General features: G+C 45.4%; 1 protein-coding gene across 1 annotated transcript in view; it reads right to left on the bottom strand.

Moving 5' to 3' along the window:
* The window catches only part of LOC128902487 (netrin receptor DCC-like), a 592,493-nt gene that overhangs the window by 82,066 nt on the left and 490,127 nt on the right, over nucleotides 1-20,300 (bottom strand). The window contains exons 13-15 of the mRNA XM_054185611.1: nucleotides 10,561-10,702; nucleotides 8,052-8,162; nucleotides 2,642-2,836 (exon numbers count right to left, since the gene is read on the bottom strand). Of these exons, the coding sequence (XP_054041586.1) occupies nucleotides 2,642-2,836; nucleotides 8,052-8,162; nucleotides 10,561-10,702 (448 nt within the window). The remainder of the gene's footprint in view (nucleotides 1-2,641; nucleotides 2,837-8,051; nucleotides 8,163-10,560; nucleotides 10,703-20,300) is intronic.

Raw genomic sequence — 20,300 nt, 5'->3', positions numbered from 1 at the left:
GACAGTAAAGAACTCAAGGACTACAGCACGAGCCTATAGAAGTAACATAACGCCTGACATGGAGCCGGATTATTGGGTTTGGGGCGTCTCTGTGCGAAAACGGTGACTGTAAGTGAGAGTCAGGCCGGATTTCTGAAAAGCAGCTGATGTCAAACAAACGCCATTGCTCTTTAACGAAAGCACCTACCGCTCCGGAATCTAAATGATACATAGGTTTGCAGCGTGCTTCAAAATGGCATACAAAGGGAACCATAAAAAGAAGCACCGCGGTGAACCTCAGGAAGCTGCAAAAACCCGTTTTTTCAGCTAAATACATCAGAGGCTGGATCGAGGGGAAGCGGGGCGACCTCTCCGCAGGCGCTGGCTAACGAGACAAAGGAGAGCCGGGGAGCCAAGAGGAAGCGAGCGCTGAAAGCCAGGAGGATCAAAAGGGATGAGGTCTTTGGAGGGGAGAGGGAAAACTCACTGAAGTTCATCATTTATTTAGGCCTCAGACTTCGTTGTCGCTTTCCGCACGGTACATTTAAGGTAGCGTCTACCCCTCACGCACAGGTTTCGTAGGAAATTCTACGACAGGTGGGATGAATCCAACATCTAGGAAATATTCCCCCCCGCCTCGTTCCTGCCAGCAGCACGTTTTCATTCATAACCTTACTGAAACCAGTATTTTTATTAGGAAAAGAAGTCTGTCTCCTCATTTTGCGTAATTTTCTTGTAATGCTTTCTAATAAAGTGGGTGAATAATGTAGGAAGTGTTGGCAACTGTTCTAATTTTTTAAAAGCTTTCTCCGGGCCCTTGGTCACATCCCTCTGGGGTTCATTTTCTGTGGATATTTAAATGGTGGAATTTAATTAGCGCAATTATTCATGGAAATTGATTTTCAAAGTTGTACACGTGAACGTTCACAGAAGTTGAATTTAAAACGTGCACGTGTCAGAATCTGTGACCAAAGTGCTTCTATCCTTACCCAGTCAAAGACCAGACACAGGTGGCTTATCCGGACACTGCCGATTAAATCGCGCTGCTCACATTTTGAATATTTGCAATCAGACCAAAAAAAAAAAAAAAACGTACAACGAAGAGATACTTTCCAGTCGAATACTTAATGACTTTCATGAAACCTCAGTCTAATAGAGAATGTTCAGCAAAAAAAAAAAAAAAAAAAAAACCAAAAAAAAATCCAACCCTGATTTCAGTGATCAAATTATTTGCAACTAAATATTTGATACGATCGAAACAGTGGTAGCGGCTCCTGGAGGTCCTATGAGCAAGTGTATTCACTGGTCATTTAATACACGAAGGAAAACAAACACTAAAGCTTCACAAAACCCAAGACACTTCTCCAGTTGTTAATCCGGACACTTTTAGTGCGAGCTGACCGTTCGGAACTCTATCAAATGGAGCTGTGCAGGCGTCTCCTTACCTTTCGCCAGAGCACATTGGCCCTGATAGCTCTGTCCATACAATCTTCTTCTCTAGTACTTGGGGCTCAACAGAAAGACAACTGAAAACTCATTAAAGATAGGAAACGAAATAATCTTGGGAGAATTTAAATCCCTTTTGGAATTAACAAAAATACTTCGCATTTAATCCTGACCGTTAGTTATTAGGCACACACATTTCATTAGTAACAGCTTTTATCTTTGTATTCCACAAAATTTCTTCCATAGGCCCGTCAGACATCTTTCCATTTTGCGTAATAGCTTCACACTTGCGCGAAACGTTATCAAATCAGCCTTTTTCTGTAGAACCCACAAAATATTTGGGAGTGTTTGCGCACGGCTCTTTGCAAATACCTCCACGGCGAAATACGCATCTGGCCGCAGAGAAGCTGTTTGATGAAGGAACAGTAAAATGAGTTTATTCTGCTCTCCAGCTTTCCCCGAGGAAAGAGCAAAAAGGTTGGAGGATGCAGTGTCGTGGTGCTGTAAAATCCAAAGGAAAGTATCCGCAGATATCAGAGAGTTTTGGTCCTACAGAGTTGAGATAATTAATCTGGCTGCGCACCCCTAATGCACCCGGTTATCGGATCTCCCTGCAACATCTGATCGTTCCCAAATTACTAAGCAGAAAAGCTTACCGTTTTTACCCGGCATAAAAACGCTAAAGAAGAAATAAGAAGGAAACCATTAAACTTTTTGACTTCCTTTCAACTTTGAACCGTTTTCCCAGTGCTAGGAGAACGCTCCATCGCCACGGGAAGGATCCAGGCCCCTGCGGTACCACGCTGCGAATTTAGATGAGCTGTCATCGAGGCTGTGCCATGAATAATGAATAGCCACCTCTCTCTCGGCACCATTTTGACAGACATAAACCAGCAGGTTTGCGACTGCCATTAAATTCAAACGTGGGGGGGCCAGCCCGGGGAAAACCATCTTTAAGTCCAGCTCTCTCACAAGCGGGAGTCAGCATTAGAAGCACACGACTTAATAAGACCTACTGAAGAAAATGAGCATCGGATCAAAAGGATTTGATGTATTTGAGAGCGTCCAGAGTTCAGATGGTAAGACCAAACGTGAAGCGGAAGGCAGGAGCAGCCTAAGCCAGCAACACGTAAAGGAAGCACCAGTGACAGCCTGCAAAATAACCCGCAAAAATAGCGTAATGAAATGAATGAAATGAATGAGAACAGCCACTCACCCAAATTTTCAATGGAATAATAGCGCTGTTTACTGTCCACCCGCACAGTCTCAGCATAGGGACTGCCGACGCCGTAGCCGATGATGTACCCGCGGACGACGATGTTCGGGTTGAGCGGCGGAGTCCAACTCATGACAATACTTGTCGTCAAGGGCCTGACGTGAAGAGAGCTTGGCTGGTCAGGAACCTGAGATTCTGGGATTCAAAAGCAGAAAAAAAAAAAAAGAAAGAAAGAAAAAGAAGTATAAATTAATATGCTACTCGTTCAGTCTTACTCTTCCTAAGGTTGGGGCTTAGACTAAAATATTTGCACGAAAAACCCAACCAGGTTACATGCAGAGCTCACATGCAGTTTCATTTCTGAGCTACGTCCTTCCCTTCCAAGAGCATCAATATGCCTCATCCCGTTTTGAATGGAATATCTCCTAGCGCTCTCCACCTTTAGCATAAGGCTGCAACAGAGATTTAAAATGACGCAGGAAAATGGAAGATGACCTGTAAAGGAATTTCCAGTAGGACAACTCTTCTCTTCCCTGGCCTACTTACAAGCGCAGCAGGATCCTGGCAGCTGATCCTGTGAGTTATCTTTCCGCTCACAGATTATTTAAGAAAAAGGTTTTTTACTTTGTTAGTGATATACTAGTATATTCTAGCGATAACCTGTCTCTTTCCCGCGAAAACAAGGAGTGAATTTTAACTCTCGGACACGCGCCTCTTGCTTTGAAGCTGCTTTAAAAATTTAAACACACCAGCTTTAAAAAAAACCTGAAATAACAGAATGAGGTATTTTATTTACAGGTATTCCCCAGGTAAAGTTCATTACTTCAGGGAGTAATTAATCACCCTGAGTCTATTTGCCTCCTACAAGCCTAATTTTACTGTAAAGGTGAGATGAGTAAATGCCTTTTGTTTGAGTTTACGCGGTAACTACCATATCACAAGTCTCTTCAGAGGAGCCGCACAGTAGCTTGTCTTTTTGAGAGCAGAAAGAGACAAGTTACTATTTTTCCCCAATAAAAAGGCTTGCAATATAATAGACGAAAGCTTATACGGAAGGCAACAAGGATGGGGTAGGAAAAAACCACCGCAGTAACAATATAAAATGATGTAAACTCCAACAAAAGACACTTGGCAGTTGTGAAGCATTCCCACTGTAAACCTTGGAAAAGACAATGAAAAGAAGAATTAACACTTTTCAATACCCAGTGCCATATGTACGTCCTTGGCGTTTTACGTGCTTTCAGATGAATTCTTCCGAACACATGAGAGCGCCCTGAAAAACCTGTCGGTGAGCACATATTACCAGGCTGAAACACCCGGCCACTTTAGAAGTCCTTTGCGTTCTGCTCCTTAAAATTTGCAAAGCAGGCGGCTTGGAGAAAGCTTGAAGAAAATTCACTGAAAAAAATCGCTACTCACAACACGAAGAAACCGACTGCACCAGCAGTGCCGCTGTAAGTCAGGTTAAGTTGCCATTTACCCCCGCTGCGCTCCCAAACTTTAACGCAGAAGCAAAAGTTACTCCAGCCGCTATTCCTCAACAGCGCTGTTTGAAAAACAAACGACAGAAGCGTTTCTTACAAGCCCCAAAGATAAAATAACCATTTAATGCCTTGAAACGAGGAGCTGGATAACATTGCGACACTGCGATTCCTCCAACTTCCTAAAAGCAGCAATTCTCGGGCAGCAAAGGAGATCAGAGCATCATCCGATTGCCTTCAAACGCTCATTTTTACATCCGACGCGACACGGGGATTTCAGCTGCAGCACAGATACCTCTAGGCAGCCGTTTAGGTTAAAACTGCTTTATTCAAACGTTTTATATTCTACATCTCAAACAATTCAAATACGTGACTCGTGCATTTCCGAGCTAAATCACCCCTTCTCGTTTCAAAAAGCAAAAAGCGGTTCAACTTCTTGTAGCCTTCTTGTGAACTAAGTGAATTGCGAACGAAGCTGGGGTGAACGCCATTTTGGAACTATTCTTTCAATACTGACGTTTCATAAACACAGGTATTTTTTGAAGACGCAGTTTTTTTGCTTCAGCTTTCTGCCCAAAGCAATTTTAATTATTTTCATTAGCTTTACTTGCAACCGTTTGCTGGGAAACCCCCCATTTCTCTTCTTCTGAAACAGCCGTGAAGTCGAGAATTTGCGTCGCGTAGTTCACATCCTAAAGGACCAAGTTAAGTGTTAGAATCAACTACTTTTTCCCCCCTCAAACAAAGTATTTTTTGGTTGTCTTCACAAGAAAGCACGTTTTCCCAAGTAAGGACTTCTGCCAAATATCAAGATACAGCCAAGTATCTAAATCCATCAGTTCTTCAGGAAACTGGACCATCCAACCTTTGCATGGCCCCGCTGATGTTCAGTCTCCCAGCGCTCAGATATCCAGGAGAAAAACTCGTATTGAAACACGTTATCTCATATTTCTGCTGTCTTTATCAGGCCATTTCCTTGCAGCTTCAGACGAATATGTTTATGTTTGTTTCTCCTGGGTTTGAACATGATGCCAGAATGACTTGCGAGGAGCAACCTTGAGATCCCGCTCTCCTGCCTGAAGTAACAAATGAGTTCTTCATCCTAAGTCCCAAATTGGCCAAAATTTATGGTTTTTCTTCTTAACTGCACCAAGAGTTTATCGCTTGCTCTCATGTAGCGACATCTTTGGGTACTTGCAAGCAAATGCCATGCTCAGACACACGAGCTGTGGATGGCAGCCAGCCCCACAGACCAGCATCTGGCACGCAGGAGGAGAATTCCTGGTGAGACCTCCCCACGAAACCAGATTTCTTGGAACAACATTCCTTAGTCTCCTTCCCTTACGGGCCATTAGGTTCCCAGGAAATGGAAGCTGAAGCTCCGTGTCGCTGCCTGGTGTCACATCTCCTCCCGGGATGCCACATCTGCTCACACGCGCCTCCGAGGCCTGCGCTGTGTTTCTACGTGATGGTCTGAGCGCCCACGTCTTCCATCCAGGGAATCCAGCACTTGGTGCTACTTAAAAGTTCCCTAATTCCACTGTCACGCTTGAAAAACGCTTTACCTTTGGGTCACTTCGGCAATTTTCTTCGACATTCAAAGACGTATATTTAACACAGTCAGGGTAATTTTTACTCATCCCATTTTGTTCCCCTCTTTCCCCCATCACTTTTCGGTAGGAATTACAGTATGATAGCGGTCTAGCTTGTCATGCTCTTAGAGCACTAATTGAGAGCTGAAGCTAAACTCTATCACTACCTAATATGTCTAACAGCTTCCATCTGTTCCACGCGGTAATCAGGAACCAAGCATCCTAAACCCATTTTCCTGGAGGATACCTTTGCAAAGTTGATCAGCCATTGTCTTGCATCCGTGCTCAAGCTGTTTAAAGCACACCCTTTGGGGAAAGCGCGGCTTTCGATTTCTTTTTTTTTTTTTTCTTTTTTCTTTCTTCCTTTTTCTTTTTTAAAGCGCAAAATTTCAGGCTTAAAATAAATATTTAAAACCTTCCCAGCTGTTAGCAAAGGCGCGCGAGCTTTCTAGGGAACCCTGAAGAAGCAGCTATGTTTGGATTTCTAATCACTTCAACAAAACACACTAATTAAAATGAATATCCGTCGGGAGTCTGACACCGTTCTCCGGGATACTGTTTGTCTTCGTGTTGCTGGTGCCAACCAGGCTTCCAGTGAAAGCAGGAGAAAGGGCATTAGCCGTAGCAGCAGGGAGGGACCGGGGTCACCAGCCTGAGCTCCAGCCCTCCCCAGATGAGCCGACACTTGCAGGACCACAGTAATAAGCAGATAATTTTTTTTTTCCCCGGGGTTTATCGGAGCATTAGTATCTAGTACGCGCCACGCTGCATTCCCAGCATCAGTGTCCTATTCACGAGGATATTTCATCACCGCCGCAAACGCATGTAAATACGATGCACGGACAAAACGGCTTTGCTGGAACTTACTCCCATGGACCCACTTCCACGGCGTGTCTCCTGCGACGACGACGCGATTAACATGGAATCGTAGAATGGTTCGGGTTGGAAGGGACCTTAAAGATCATCTAGTTCCAACATCTTCGCATGCACGCGCGGATTTGGGCAGGAAAAACTTCAAAGGAATGCCACGTGTACTAAATGCCAATCAAAACAAACGTGCTCAGTTGCGTTACTTACTACTTTTTTTTTTTTTTTTTCTGGTACTGCGGTGTGTTCAGAATTTCTCTGTTCCTCTCGCGAGCGAAAAGTCGGCTTTCACACCTTAACAGCATCACTGCTCAAACCGCTGTCTAGCCAAAGCGTAATTAGCAAGACACCATGGTGCACCGCGGCGTGCTGCGATCCGTTGGCAGAGTTACACCGCGGCTAGAAGCATCATCTCTTCTTTAAAAGCTTGACGAGAAACCACAGGTGCTGGTTGCTCTGGTTCCTCCCATCGCGCCTGCCGGGCACTGCGGGCGCTCCCCCCGCCTGCTGGATAATCGCATTTGGACATAGGGAAAGGCAGAGATTCTTCAATTTGCAAGGGTTGATTTTGCGATCGTAAGGAAATCCGGCCAGTCAAAAGAAAGGCAACATCAAGTACTATGGTGCATTTAAACGGATTATTTGTTTATTCTTTCATGCAGTTTGCCTTTGATCCTTTTCAGGTGATTATTTTGTTTTAAGAATCATAGCAATTTTCATCAGTTTCCTTTTATTTTTCTGTTCCTCTCCTTTCTACTACATATTTGCTTCTTACGGTTTGTCTGTAGTTTTGCCGCGACTTCCATCTGTCAGGTTCTTTGTTCCATTTGATTTGCACTCCATTTAATTTTTGTAGGTAGATTTTTCCATCGCTGTCCTTTTTTTCCCTTTACAACTTCCAATATTCCAGGCATTTTCTCTAACCCTTTCATTTCAGTCTTTTCCTTCCCTTTTGTGTCAGCATCTGCGCTGATGTATACAGCCCACGGTTTTCAGGTATCTGCATCCCATCATCTTCCACTAATTAACTCAGCTTCGTTGCCAACCTGCATTTCTGACATCTGCAAATAAAGGCTGGGAAACGGGATTTGACCTCTGCGAATATTTGCTTAGTGAATTGTTAGGATTGTCGGCGTCGTTTTCACCGTTTCTTTGATTGATGACGTGTATCATTGATGAAGTTAAGAGATTCGCTTCGGCGTATTATCGCAAATGGCCACGATGCTGAGGAGCTAAATTCTGGCAGGGAATTATTTTGACAAATAAAATAATTTTGGGCTCCTTGGTCCTGGTGATGACAGAGGAACACAACCCAAGGCACGTGGGATCCAGGAGGATAAGAAAACACCTGTCGGTGGGTGTCTGGACCCCAGGCATCTCACCCTAACCTCGGCCTGGGTGACAACTGCGGTGACACCCCTCAGCTAAAAGGCTTTTGGAAATAACAGCTTTTAAAAGAGATTAATTTACCGTCCAGATCGTTCTCGGGTGTTTCCGCCGTGTACCAGTCCGAGGGGGGCCCTGTCCCATTCACTGTCATGGCAGCCACCTGGAAACTGTACTGGCTTCCTTTCTCGAGTCCTGTCGGAAAATAAAAATAAGCCAATCAAAATCACACAGCAAGAAGACGTAAAGAAAAAAATAAAAAAATTAATGACGTTACCACAGTTTGCAACAGACCTTGAGTAAAATGGAAGCTCTAGGAATAGTCCATCGGACTTGCCGTATGTAAGGAAATAGATAGAAATGCGTATATGGAATCACTGAGGTTGGAAGGGGCTTTTAAGAGCATCGAGTCCAACCATCAACCCAACACTGCCCAAACCACCACTAACCCACGTCCCTCAGCACCTCGTCTGCCCAGCTTTGAGATACCTCCAGGGATGGCGACTCCACCACTGCCCTGGGCAGCCTCTTCCAATGCTTGATAAAAAAAGCAATGGAAGTCCAAATAGAAGAAAACGGAAGAACGGTTGGACGCAACTGAGCCATTAATTACACAGGTAACAAACGCAGCCCACTGCTGCCCAACACGCAGGGAACCGCGGGTACGCGCCCCGTACGCAGGGGGTTTGCAGGCAGGGACGAGGTTAGCGACTGAAGAGTACTTTGCTTTGCGGCGCTCCTGATTAACTTCAGAGCACACGCTTGCAGGAAAAAAAAAATAATAAAAAAATAAAGACTTGCCAATATTACGAAATAAGCACGAATTCCGAAACAGACATTCTCCTCTGTGGCTAAAACCATCAGCAAACAATTACTGCAGCGTTCCTGCGTGTGCCACAAGGCTCCCGGGTCCCTGAGGTGGGGATGGAGGTTTATCTTTCTGCTCAGTCTACACTGACCACAAAGCAAAAAAACCCCACTCTTTTCATTTAATTGCAAACGTCCTCCAGAGAAGAACGCTCATAATTACAAAGAGCAGTTTAACATTTAGCTGACATGGAAGCCTACTCTCAAACTGACAGCGGCTATTTAGAAACCTGCACTGTAACTCTAAACTCCTCTGCCATTGCAGATGTTCTTATTGTCCCGTAAAGCACCTGCCCACCAAACAGGATGGCACCAAAGCCATGAAGTGCCTACGGGTTAATATTTAAAACGTCCACTTAGACGAGCCACATAGCTCCGTCTCCAGCAATCGCAATATATGAGTGCAGAAAGTAATAACGGGATCTGGATGTTTTTCTGAATTGCTTTCTAAACCACGTATTCCCAAGCTCCGTCAAACAAAGCCCTTCGCTTCGGGCTGCGGGGAGGTATCGGTAGCAGGAGGCTTGGGGCTGCCGGCAGCCCACAGTCCCACCAGGACTCCCGCAGCTCCCCAAGCCCGGAATAATTCCTGTGAAAGAAACCCAGGACGTGGGGATCTACTGCGATAGAGATTAATCTGCTCTGCCCTCCCAGGGATGGGACCCGCAGGGATGGAGCTACGTAGGTATGTGCCTTCTATGCTTTCTTCTCTAAGCCAGCAAAGCTGCAGCAACTCAAACATCGGAGCAGCTTCCATCGTTGTTTCTACGTTATCTGCCAGAAAATAAACACTTCCCTACTTGTCGGACACACTTAACACGCTATCTCCCGCCAGAAGGTACCACTTCGCAGCTCTTAGTTACGTAGCCCCCACAAGAGATCCCACGGGGGCTTTGGTCAAGAGCCCAGGTTAGATGCCCCCAAGTTGAGATTTCAATATTTAAGGTCTTCCTCATAAAAAACGTGCTGCTTATGCTTTTATTTAATTTTGCAATAACATGCTGCTTTTCCTTCCAAAACAGTCAACGATGTTGTTTATGCTGACATTTACAATTCGGAATTTCTTCCAGTTCTCACAGATTACACCTCACACGTGAAAGTAAGCATAACGCAGGTCATCTGAGGTGAAATCACGGTTATACCGAATTCAGAGGCAAAGTTGCCGTTGACTTTGATAAAGTTTAATTTCCTCCCTTGATGCTTTGCGGCTTTCTCAGTTATGTCTTGGGCATAATGCAAGAACCCAGCCGACATTCATTTTCACCTACCAGAAATCACTGTCACCCTTACGATACCCACCTGGCTACTTTCATTCATTGCAATTACAGTCCTGCTACAATCTAGTGTTGAAGCTCTTATTCTGGAAGGAGGTATTTTCCATGGAAAACCTCGGAAAAGAAACTAGGGAAATCGACCTTTTTGCACCCGTGCGAACACAGGAGAGGTTGGCCGAGCGCTCTACTAAACCACCTGAGACTTAAGAGATTGGACACGAGAAATTTGCGTTCAAATTCAGTAGGGATAAAATCCAGGAGACAAACATATGACAAAAGCATTAAGGAAAAAACTCGTTTAAAAATAGCCCCATAAAGACTGTCTTCGTACCACACAATAAATGCTACCTGCCAGCAAAGAAATCAATGTTCCCTTGAAGTGAAAGTATATTTTATTCCCAAAGCATTTAATTCATCAAAACCTTGCAAGGCTGTACCATGTGAACACTGACCTGTGAACAAGTACCAGAGGTTGTTTGGCTCCAGCGTTTCAATCTCACCCCTGCGGGTAGTCTTTCTATGTCGGATTTTATAGCCCGTAATAAATCCATTTTGAGTACCTGGTGGTGGAGGCAACCAGCTAACTTTGATGCTCTGTAAAAGAAGAGATATTATTATTGTTGATTGTTTTTTTTTTTTTTGGCAAAGAAATCACAGAAATAAAGCACATAAAATGAATGACACAGCAACAAGATGTAAAGAAAAAAATAAAAAATTAATGACGTTACCACAGTTTGCAACAGACCTTGAGTAAAATGGAAGCTCTAGGAATGGATTTGATCCATTGGATTTGCCGTACGTAAGGATATACATAGAAATGCGTATATGGAATCATCTAGGTTGGAAGGGGCTTTTAAGATCATTGAGTCCAACCATCAACCCAACACTGCCAAAACCACCGCTAACCCATGTCCCTCAGCACCACGTCTGCCCGGCTTTTAGATACCTCCAGGGATGGGGACTCCACCACAAAAAAAGGAAAACGAACAAGGCAAGATTTTTCTAACAACAAGGTGTATTCAACTAAGTTATTATTTTGAGGAGAAAACCAAATCAAATCTAAAAAGACTCAAACTGGCATAAAGAAAACTATACATTCCGTAGCAGTGGACGGCTATATAGACAATGGATTTATATCGTAAATTTTGGCCCTTTTCAGGAATTTTTCATTTCAACAGGCCACTAGAATACCCGGGGTACTATAAATGTCAGCTCTGGGGTTGACTCGACACTGCAACTCATTTCGCTTTTCAGCCCGAAGTGCCAAAGTTGCCTCTTTTTGACTGCAGGATACAAATATCAACCTGGGCAGCTCCAACCATTTGGTGCCATTTTAATTCCACAGATGTTCACGGAGACCTTACTGCACCCTCCTTACAGTAGCGTAAAGAAAGTCAAACCTCTTGGGAACAAACTTATTGCCGATCCCAACACGTAAGAGAGTTTTCGCTGAGCTGTTCGCCACAGTCAGCAGCAATGCAATTAACCATGGCCAATCACTTAATTTTTCCTATATGTTGCTTGTTAGATTGTGTGAGGGATCTTATCTCAGCCCCACAGCCCAAACTGAAACTGTCCCTTCCTGATGGCTCAAGAAAATGGTTTGGGTTGGAAGGGACCTTAAAGCCCACCCAGTGCCACCCCCTGCCCTGGGCAGGGACACCTCCCACCAGCCCAGGTTGCTCCAAGCCCCATCCAACCTGGCCTTGAACCCCTCCAGGGATGGGGCAGCCACAGCTTCTCTGGGCAACCTGGGCCAGGGGCTCACCACCCTCACAGCAAAGAATTTCTTCCCAATATCTCATTTAAATCTCCCCTCTTCCAGTTTAAAACCGTTCCCCCTCGTCCCATGGCTCCCCTCCCTGATCCAGAGTCCCTCCCCAGCTTTCCTGGAGCCCCTTGAGGGACTGGAAGGGGCTGGAAGGTCTCCGCGGAGCCTTCTCTTCTCCAGGCTGAACCCCCCCAGCTCTCTCAGCCTGTCCTCCCAGCAGAGGGGCTCCAGCCCTCCCAGCATCTCCGGGGCCTCCTCTGGCTCCGCTCCAACAGCTCCGTGTCCTTCTGCTGTTGGTGCCCCAGAGCTGGAGGCAGCACTGCAGGGGGGTCTCCCCCGAGCGGAGCAGAGGGGCAGAAAGGTCTGAAGGCATTTTGTCACCGCGATGCAGAAGCCGGTCTATGCTCTTGGCCAACGCTACCACCTTCCCTTCTACCTTCTCTTCCTTCTCGCGTTTGGTGGAGGGCGCATGGCAGGTTCGCGCAGCGCTGCAGCCATCGTTTTCTTTCAACCCTGCTCATTTTCCAATAAACCCCGACACTCAGCGGCTTTTTTACCGCCGCAGACTGCTGTGCTGCCAGACGTTACACAGCAAGACCTCCTTCCCGAGCAGCAGCAGCTATTCAGGGCACAGCAGCGGCTACGCGTGTTTTCTCTGCGTCTCTTTACATTTAACCACACGGCATTTCATTTACTCTTTTATCTCCCAGTTACTCAGCGTTGTAAGGCTTTTTAGCAACCAGCTTTCACTGTCGTTACACCAAATCGCTAACCCTTGCGTCCCCACTCTCCATCCCATGCACTGGCCTTTGTGGACCCCACTGCCGGCGCTCCTCAGCCGGGACGAGCCAACACCTCTCTCCACCCTTTGTTCTCCACCGCGTCAGTTGTTTATCACAAAGGGATCTTTTTCCTTACGCCGCAGCAACTTCATTCCTTCAGGAGCCTTTTGCGAGGGATCTTATCAAAAGGCTTTAGGAAACCCAAGCCAACAATATCAACTGGATCTCGTCGCCCATGTGCCTAGTGATTCCTTCAAAGGACTTTAATAAGCATGTGAAGCAAGACTTTCCTCCACAAAAGCTGTATTGATCCCTCCTCGTCATATCATGTTCGTCCATATGTCTATTCACTCTCTTCTTTATTACAGTTTCTATCAATTTGTCCAAGAAAAGCCACCAGCTTTACCGGGCTGGACTGATAAGAGAGCTGATATTGTACATCAACATTTCTCTGCTAAAACAATCTGGGCACCAGCTGTTCCTCGCAAGCCTCCAATCCTTCGAGCGTTTTCACTCAGCGTGATATAAGGTATTCAGGGTATTAAGGGTTTCTCATGGAGCAAGGCCTCACAATTGTATCTCTGCTGTCCCGTACAGCACTGCATTACAAATTTTTAGACAAAGAGGAAAGTCGGCCACATCACAGTGGATAGTTTTTGACCAAATACGATTTATGACCATTATTGAGTTGCTCAGTCCCTGCATAAATATGTTACCGCATATATCAAATTAATTATTGCAATAGAAAAATCAATTTTGCACATATACTGCCCAGTGATTTATTGTTACAATCAATTATACATTTCAAAATCAATACCTCGGGTTTTCATTGCTGAGTGAAATAATGCTGAGTCTTTTGCGTTAGGGCAGAACAAACTCCATTTTTCAAACCAGAGAGCGGTTGTTTTAAAAACAGATCACTCTGCATATTGAAATTGCCTACGTATAAAAAGCTTATGGGAGAAAGCAAACCCCCAGAGAGTAGCTTTAAAACTTATTTCTCTTGACAGCTCTTAGGACACCTACAGGTAACTTGCTGTTTGATATTGGTGCGCTCCCAGCTCTTCCAGTATCTGCACAACGCTGAACCACGTTCTCATCATGGGGACCTCAGCCTCTGCGTATTATTCCAGCCCAGCTACGAGGAGAAGACACTTTGACTGCCCCATTTCCCAGGTCAAGAAGAAAGCAGAGCATTTGGATATTTTCTCAGAGCAGGGGAGGAAAAAACAGCTCCATCTCTCCCCTGCCCCTTCCAAGGGCAACAAGAAAGGCTCTTCTGAAATCCCAGCTGCCCCCATCCAGGACAAAAAAAAAAAAGTACACGGAAAAGAAAAAAATACAGAACGCTTTCAGGGACGTGTTGCGCAGCTCATGTGGGTAAGTAACCACCTAGGTAGATAACCAGGAATGACTGGTGGGTTGAAAAATCCCACCAGAAGGGACAAGCCACACTGGTCTCAGCTTGGAAAGTGCAGTAACACCAACTTTAACCCAAAGGTGCCGCTTATAAAAAATTTAAAACTGAATCAGCTGATAGAAACCACAAGTGGATTTTGAAAGACATGCCATAATTTGGAAGACCTTCTGATGACACTGACTTTTGAGTGGATCTTTGAGTGCTTCACCATCATTTCGAAACCACAGGCTCCATGTCGTCCATTTATTTCAAACAGAAAAGACTGAGCTGCGTGTGAGCTAAAACAGCTAGAAGGCCCCAAGACAACTTGTTGTCCTCTAGGAGAGGCAGCAGCAGTGTTCGTTATTGCAGCCATACCGTTTCTAGCCTGAACTTGATATTAATTTGATTAAAAAAAGAAAAACAAGAGTTCCAACAGAAGCATCCAAGCAATGATGCCTGCAAGTGCTGAGCAATTTTTATGAAACCCCAACTATCCCTTCCTCGAAGTCAACAGTGACCGTGTCTCCCGGCACAGCAGGTCTCACAGAAGCAATGGGTTTGATCTAACGCTCAAGGCCAAATAACTAAGATCTTCCTTATGATTAGAGGAAAAATCAGGTTCTTTACAGATCCACCTAAAGCTGTCACTGTAACGGTAACAGTTCACTTTCACCTCAACCTGGTCTCCATGGACACCGCAACGATGCTTTTTATCAATAGTACTTAATATGTGACTCTTTCCTCCAGGAAAATCAACGACTAAGGTTCTGACAGGCTTCTTGTCCTTTCTTCTGCTTAAGAGAGAGCGGTAATGACTAGTGCTCTAATCCTTCACGCCTTATCCGAGACGTAACCAACAGAAAGAAAATATTTCCTTTCTGTTATACCAGGATTCCTACGGAAACCATAAAATGAAGTCAACTTCCACAGGATTTTAGGAACCTGTTAGCCCCAGCTGGAACGCAACGTGGAAAAGTATTGTAAAAGGTTGCTGGCCACCTCCGCTTGCTGATGAGTCTTCTTCAACGGGAGCATGGTGGCCCCTTCCTTGCACCATTCGGAAATCACCCCAAGCAGCTCAGCGTGAGCTGGGACACCCAGCACTGCCCTCGCTCAGAGGGTCGAACTCCCCAGACATTGCAAAACGGCCCTTCAAAGACCCCTTCCAGTTCAACTGTATTTGAGAAAATCTTTCCGAGAGAATAGGCCTTGGCCCAACGGATCTAACCAAACCTGAGCTCTATCTTTCCTGTAGTTTCCAAAACCATAGGATATTTTCATTTTCCCATTTTCATGATTATTTAGAATCACAGAATTATAGAATCATAGAGTGGTTTGGGTTGGAAGGGACCTTAAAGACCATCCTAGTTCCAACCCCCTGCCCTGGGCAGGGACACCTCCCACCAGCCCAGGCTGCTCCAAGCCCCGGCCAACCTGGCCTTGAACCCCTCCAGGGATGGGGCAGCCACAGCTTCTCTGGGCAACCTGGGCCAGGGGCTCACCACCCTCACAGCAAAGAATTTCTTCCCGATATCTCATCTAAATCTCCCCTCTTCCAGTTTGAAGCCATGACCCCTCGTCCTATCGCTACGTGCCCCTTTACTTAGGAACCAAACCAGAATAAGAAAAAGCTGAGATATTATCTCTGCATTGATTGGAAACGCGGAGCAGCAGAAATCTCATGAATCTTACCAAATCAAAGTTTCTGGATGCGCAAAGGTCCTTTGTCAGTTTATTTTAGTCAATAATCCTCTGGACATAAATATTTATTAACAGATATCTGCAAACATTCATTCAGTTGTGGTGGCAGACGACTAGGACCTGCTTTATGAAGTCTGTCTGTTGCACTTTGTCTCTGCGCATACGCTTTTCTTCTGCTTTTTTCTTTCCTAAGTCCATTCTGTAGATTTATTTTTTTCCAATAGAAATCCCATTTTCTACAATCAAACCAGCTAGGCATACACAAATCAAGGATCTGATACAATAGAGCCTTGAAGTGATGTGCTGGAGGAACACTGCAAAAACTCATTAAGATTTGAAGTAGGGGCAATCACGGGCCTTAAGGGTGTGGGCTGTTCTGCCTGAAAAGCGGAGCCAAACTAAACCAAACTGGGAACGACACCTGCATAAAAACACCCGGTGCGCACCGTGAGCAGCCAACGAGCACAGGGATGGGATGGAGATGATGGAGATGGGGCTCACAGAATTCATCGAATTATAGAATTGTTTAGGTTGGAAAAAGCTTTTAAGATCATTGAGTCCAACCGTAAACCTAATGATGGCCAAACCGCCACTAACCCGTGTCCCTCAGCGCCACGTCTGCCCGGCTTTGAGATACCTCCAGGGATGGGGACTCCACCACTGCCCTGGGCAGCCTCTTCCAAAGCTTGACAACCCTTTCCGTGAAGACGTTTCTCCTAATATCCATCCTAAACCTCCCCTGGGGCAACTTGAGGCCGTTCCCTCTTGGGGAATCCCTAAACCTCCTCCTTGGGAGCAGAGACCGACCCCCCCTGGCTACCCCCTCCTTTCAGGGGGCTGCAGAGAGCGAGAAGGTCTCCCCTCGGCCTCCTTTTCTCCCAGCCCCTCCTGCCACCCTCGGAGCCATCCCCGTCCCCGCGCCCCTCCACTCCATCACCCCACAAGGCAAGGGGCTCTCCTTCCACAACCAACCCGTACGCTGCAAATTAATTTACAAATACGTGTTGAGGCTGCTGGCAGTTGCCTTGGATACGAGCAACCGTAAAGTCCCCAACCATGGCGTTCCATAAAACCACTTTTTTTTTTTTCTCCCCACCCCGAGAGAAGATCAGAAGGAGAAAAAAAGATTGGGAGAGGAGTTTAGGTACGAAGACCGCTTCGGCCAGTATTGTCTCCTCGGGGTGTTTCTCTTCTCACCTATGTCTCCAAACAGCTCTTATATTAAAAATTGCATGATGAAATACTTGAATTATTTGATCACCACAGTCTATAAAGAAAAAAAAAAAAGGGAAGGAAAGCGACAGTCACGATATAGTGGGGAGAAATAAACTTAAGGATAAAAAAGCCTCTGGGTGCCTTCACTAACTTAAAAAGAAAAGAGGATGAAACATAACCAAATACAAGGCTTAGAGGAGTCAGAAACCTCGGGCAAATTCTCGGTTACGGTGGCGAAGGAACAAAACAAACAGAAAATAGCGAGGTTCGAGAACGCGTACTGAAAAAAAGTCATCGTTTTCTCTCTCTCCGCAGATGTAGAAACTTCTAAGGCACGACTGCTCCCCAAAATTTTGTTCTGGATACTTAAAAAAAAGACTTGGAAAATAATCACCTGCAGCGCAACCGAGTGCTTTTTAGCTGGGTGAGGTACGGACATTCCAAAAGAGCGTGCAGAGCTGCATTCTGCTCTGGCGTCACGGGAACGGCTCAGCCCAACATCTGAATAATTTTAGTGTTTCAAAAGTCACGAGATCCCTCTGTGCTAAGTTTAGACGGGCTCTTTTTACAGCTGACAGGGAGAAAAAGGACCCACGCAAAGAAAAGCACGTGGTAACTTTTTAGGACAGGTGAGTCTTGCTTTCTGTTTCTCATTTTATTGACTCGGCAGAAAAGAGTGATTGCTTATTGGGGTTTTTTAAAGCATTTTTAGCTATTTTAGGGCGCTTTTAGGCACTTAATTATACAATTGAAGTTCAGCTTGTACTAATATTGCCAGTACATTTGAAAACAAAACCTTTTGAAGTAACTAAGAGGCACCATTAACTTGAAATTATTTTTAAAGAACATCAGATCCAGGAACAATTTCAAAGCTTTGACTTCTCATTCAGAGCTGGGCTAAAAAGCTTTCATTAAAAAAAAAAATAAATAAATCCCGTAATAGGAAAACCCACCTACAACATATTGCCATGGCTGTAGCGATATATTTCTTTTCGGTTTAACTCCTCCTGGTGCCAGTGACACAGTTACTCACCACGAACTCTCAGCTTTTCCTCCCTCCTCTGAGGATGTTCTTTACAGGGCCAGGGATCAAAGCCACTATCAATACTTCAATCAAGTTTTCAATTACAAATGCACTTAATTGATTAGCACTTAGCAGCACCTGTAGTTGGCTATCACTTTAATTACTGATTATGCTGATGCTGATTACTTAAACGATATCTGCCTGAGAGCCTCGTGATTAAGAGTTTATAAAGCAAAGGGCACAATAATTTCAAAATAATTAGGCTGTTAAGATTCAGATTCAAATCGAAATCTCAAGCATATTTTTGAGAAAATATTCTGGTTTAAATAATGTTAATGCATGCGCCTTTATTATGCCGTGCTGGTACCAGGAGGTGCCAGAGCCTCCTCTTTCTCTGGAGGAAGGGCTTAGCTGCCCATCAGCCCGAACGACTCAACACCATCACCGCCCCCAAACCAACAAAAAGAGGAAATCAAAAAAACCCCATGAAATAACGCATCCCCCAAACTCTTCATTAAATATTTACGCTCCTGCAGCAGTAAAGGAGGTTTCTCCTGGTATAACATACGCAACGGAGTGGTGCAACGCTGCACGTGGAGACTGACGGAGCTCTTGGCGTCCACGACCCGAGTGCCGGAACCCGTCTTCGCTTTGACGCTAATTCTCTGTACGGGTTTTTATAAAGCCACTGACGCTCTCCTTTCTGAAAATTGCACATTTTCATGACAATCCTACCGAAACACTAACTGCAACAGAGGTTTGCGAGCCTTAACGTGCACCGAGATTACCGCATACCCGCTTCTCACGATGAACCTGGAGAGCATCTCTTTGGGCCTCAAGTAAAAAGCGTAAAGGTGGTTCACCGGCAGAAATGCTCAGATTTAAAGGCCTAACTCGGCATAAGAAAAGACGCTATTTTGGGTATAGAGGTTAGTTAGCGAGCTTCTGAAGAGAAAGGAACCATCTGGTGCTATTCAGCGCGCATCGTGCGCTGGAACGGCTCCCCGAGCCCAGCCGCGGGCATTGAGAGAGGGCCGGGAATGGATTTGGACAGGATCATAAGCAAATGGCTAAAAAGGGGTAAATTCTACAAATGGGTATAAAGCTTTTGTCGAATTGCTCAAAGATGGAAGGCGATGATGAATAATCCTATTAAAAAAGCCACGGACACAAGATGGTATTGAAACATCTACAGAAAGAAGGGAAAACCTGCCAGATATTGCTGGGGTTGGCAATTTTTATGTCCAAAGAGGAATATTCTGGATTGCAAGTTTTACAACCAGAGTCTAAACTGATTTATTCCTAACTATGGTTGCATTAAGACTTCCAGAGTGGCCTGAACATGACAAGGTCATCCACGCTGCAGCCTCAGGAACACATACGGGAACGTCTGAGAGCTACAGACCCCTGAGAGTCAGTTTGGAGCTACTGCCCCATGCCTGGATGTCCAAGCAAACCTACAACATCTGTACGGAGAAGGAGGAGATGTGAGATTTGGGGAACTCCTCCTTATAGAAAGAAAAGTCATCAAACCAACCAATCCACCAAACTCTGCTCACCTTCATGGCACTCATCTCCCTGCTCATACAACGGTGTCTCCAGAAAACGTAAAAGCTCTTCTTTTGGGTACAAGTTACTCCAGGGGAGATTCCAATTGGACACAAGAGGAAAATTCTTCAGAGAACAATCAGCCACTGGAATAATCCCAACAGGGCAGCGGTGGATTCCCCACCACTGGACACTTTCAAGATTCAGCTGGACGCGGTGCTGGGCCACCTTGTCTAGACCATGCTTGTGCCAAGAAAGGTTGGACCACACGATCCTCGAGGTCCCTTCCAACCTGGTATTCTGCGATTCTCGGAAAACCACCAGTGTCCCGGTTCCCTGAGCACGGTCTGCCAAGCCCCAGCCATGCCCCCACGTGCAATAACCCCTGAGCAACTCCACCGCGGCATCACAATAATAAACAATTTCACGTACTCCATTTCTTGAGAACAAACAATATGAAAGGCAGAAGAATGAAAGACGCATTAAGGGAGGACGGAACGGAAAGGTGTGAAACAATCAGCTTGTTTTCGCCAGCACCGAAGCACGGGCAGAGCTCTGCTCCTTGTTTCAGACGCGCGGCAGGATTACAAACGCTTCCTCCTCCTTTCTAACTTGCTACGCACCAACACCCTCCTTGGAAACCGTTACTACTTCCAATTGATCTTCGGGAGAATTACTGGTGTCCCATGGGGTAAACAGCTCAGGGAAGACAGAACTCAACAGTGGGCTAATTCTACCCAAAACCAATA

The sequence above is a fragment of the Rissa tridactyla genome, chromosome Z (assembly GCF_028500815.1).
Source record: "Rissa tridactyla isolate bRisTri1 chromosome Z, bRisTri1.patW.cur.20221130, whole genome shotgun sequence".
Classification (NCBI taxonomy): Eukaryota; Metazoa; Chordata; class Aves; order Charadriiformes; family Laridae; genus Rissa; species Rissa tridactyla.
The sequence above is the reverse complement of the archived record's forward strand: the minus strand, read 5'-3'. Positions and strand labels throughout refer to the sequence as shown.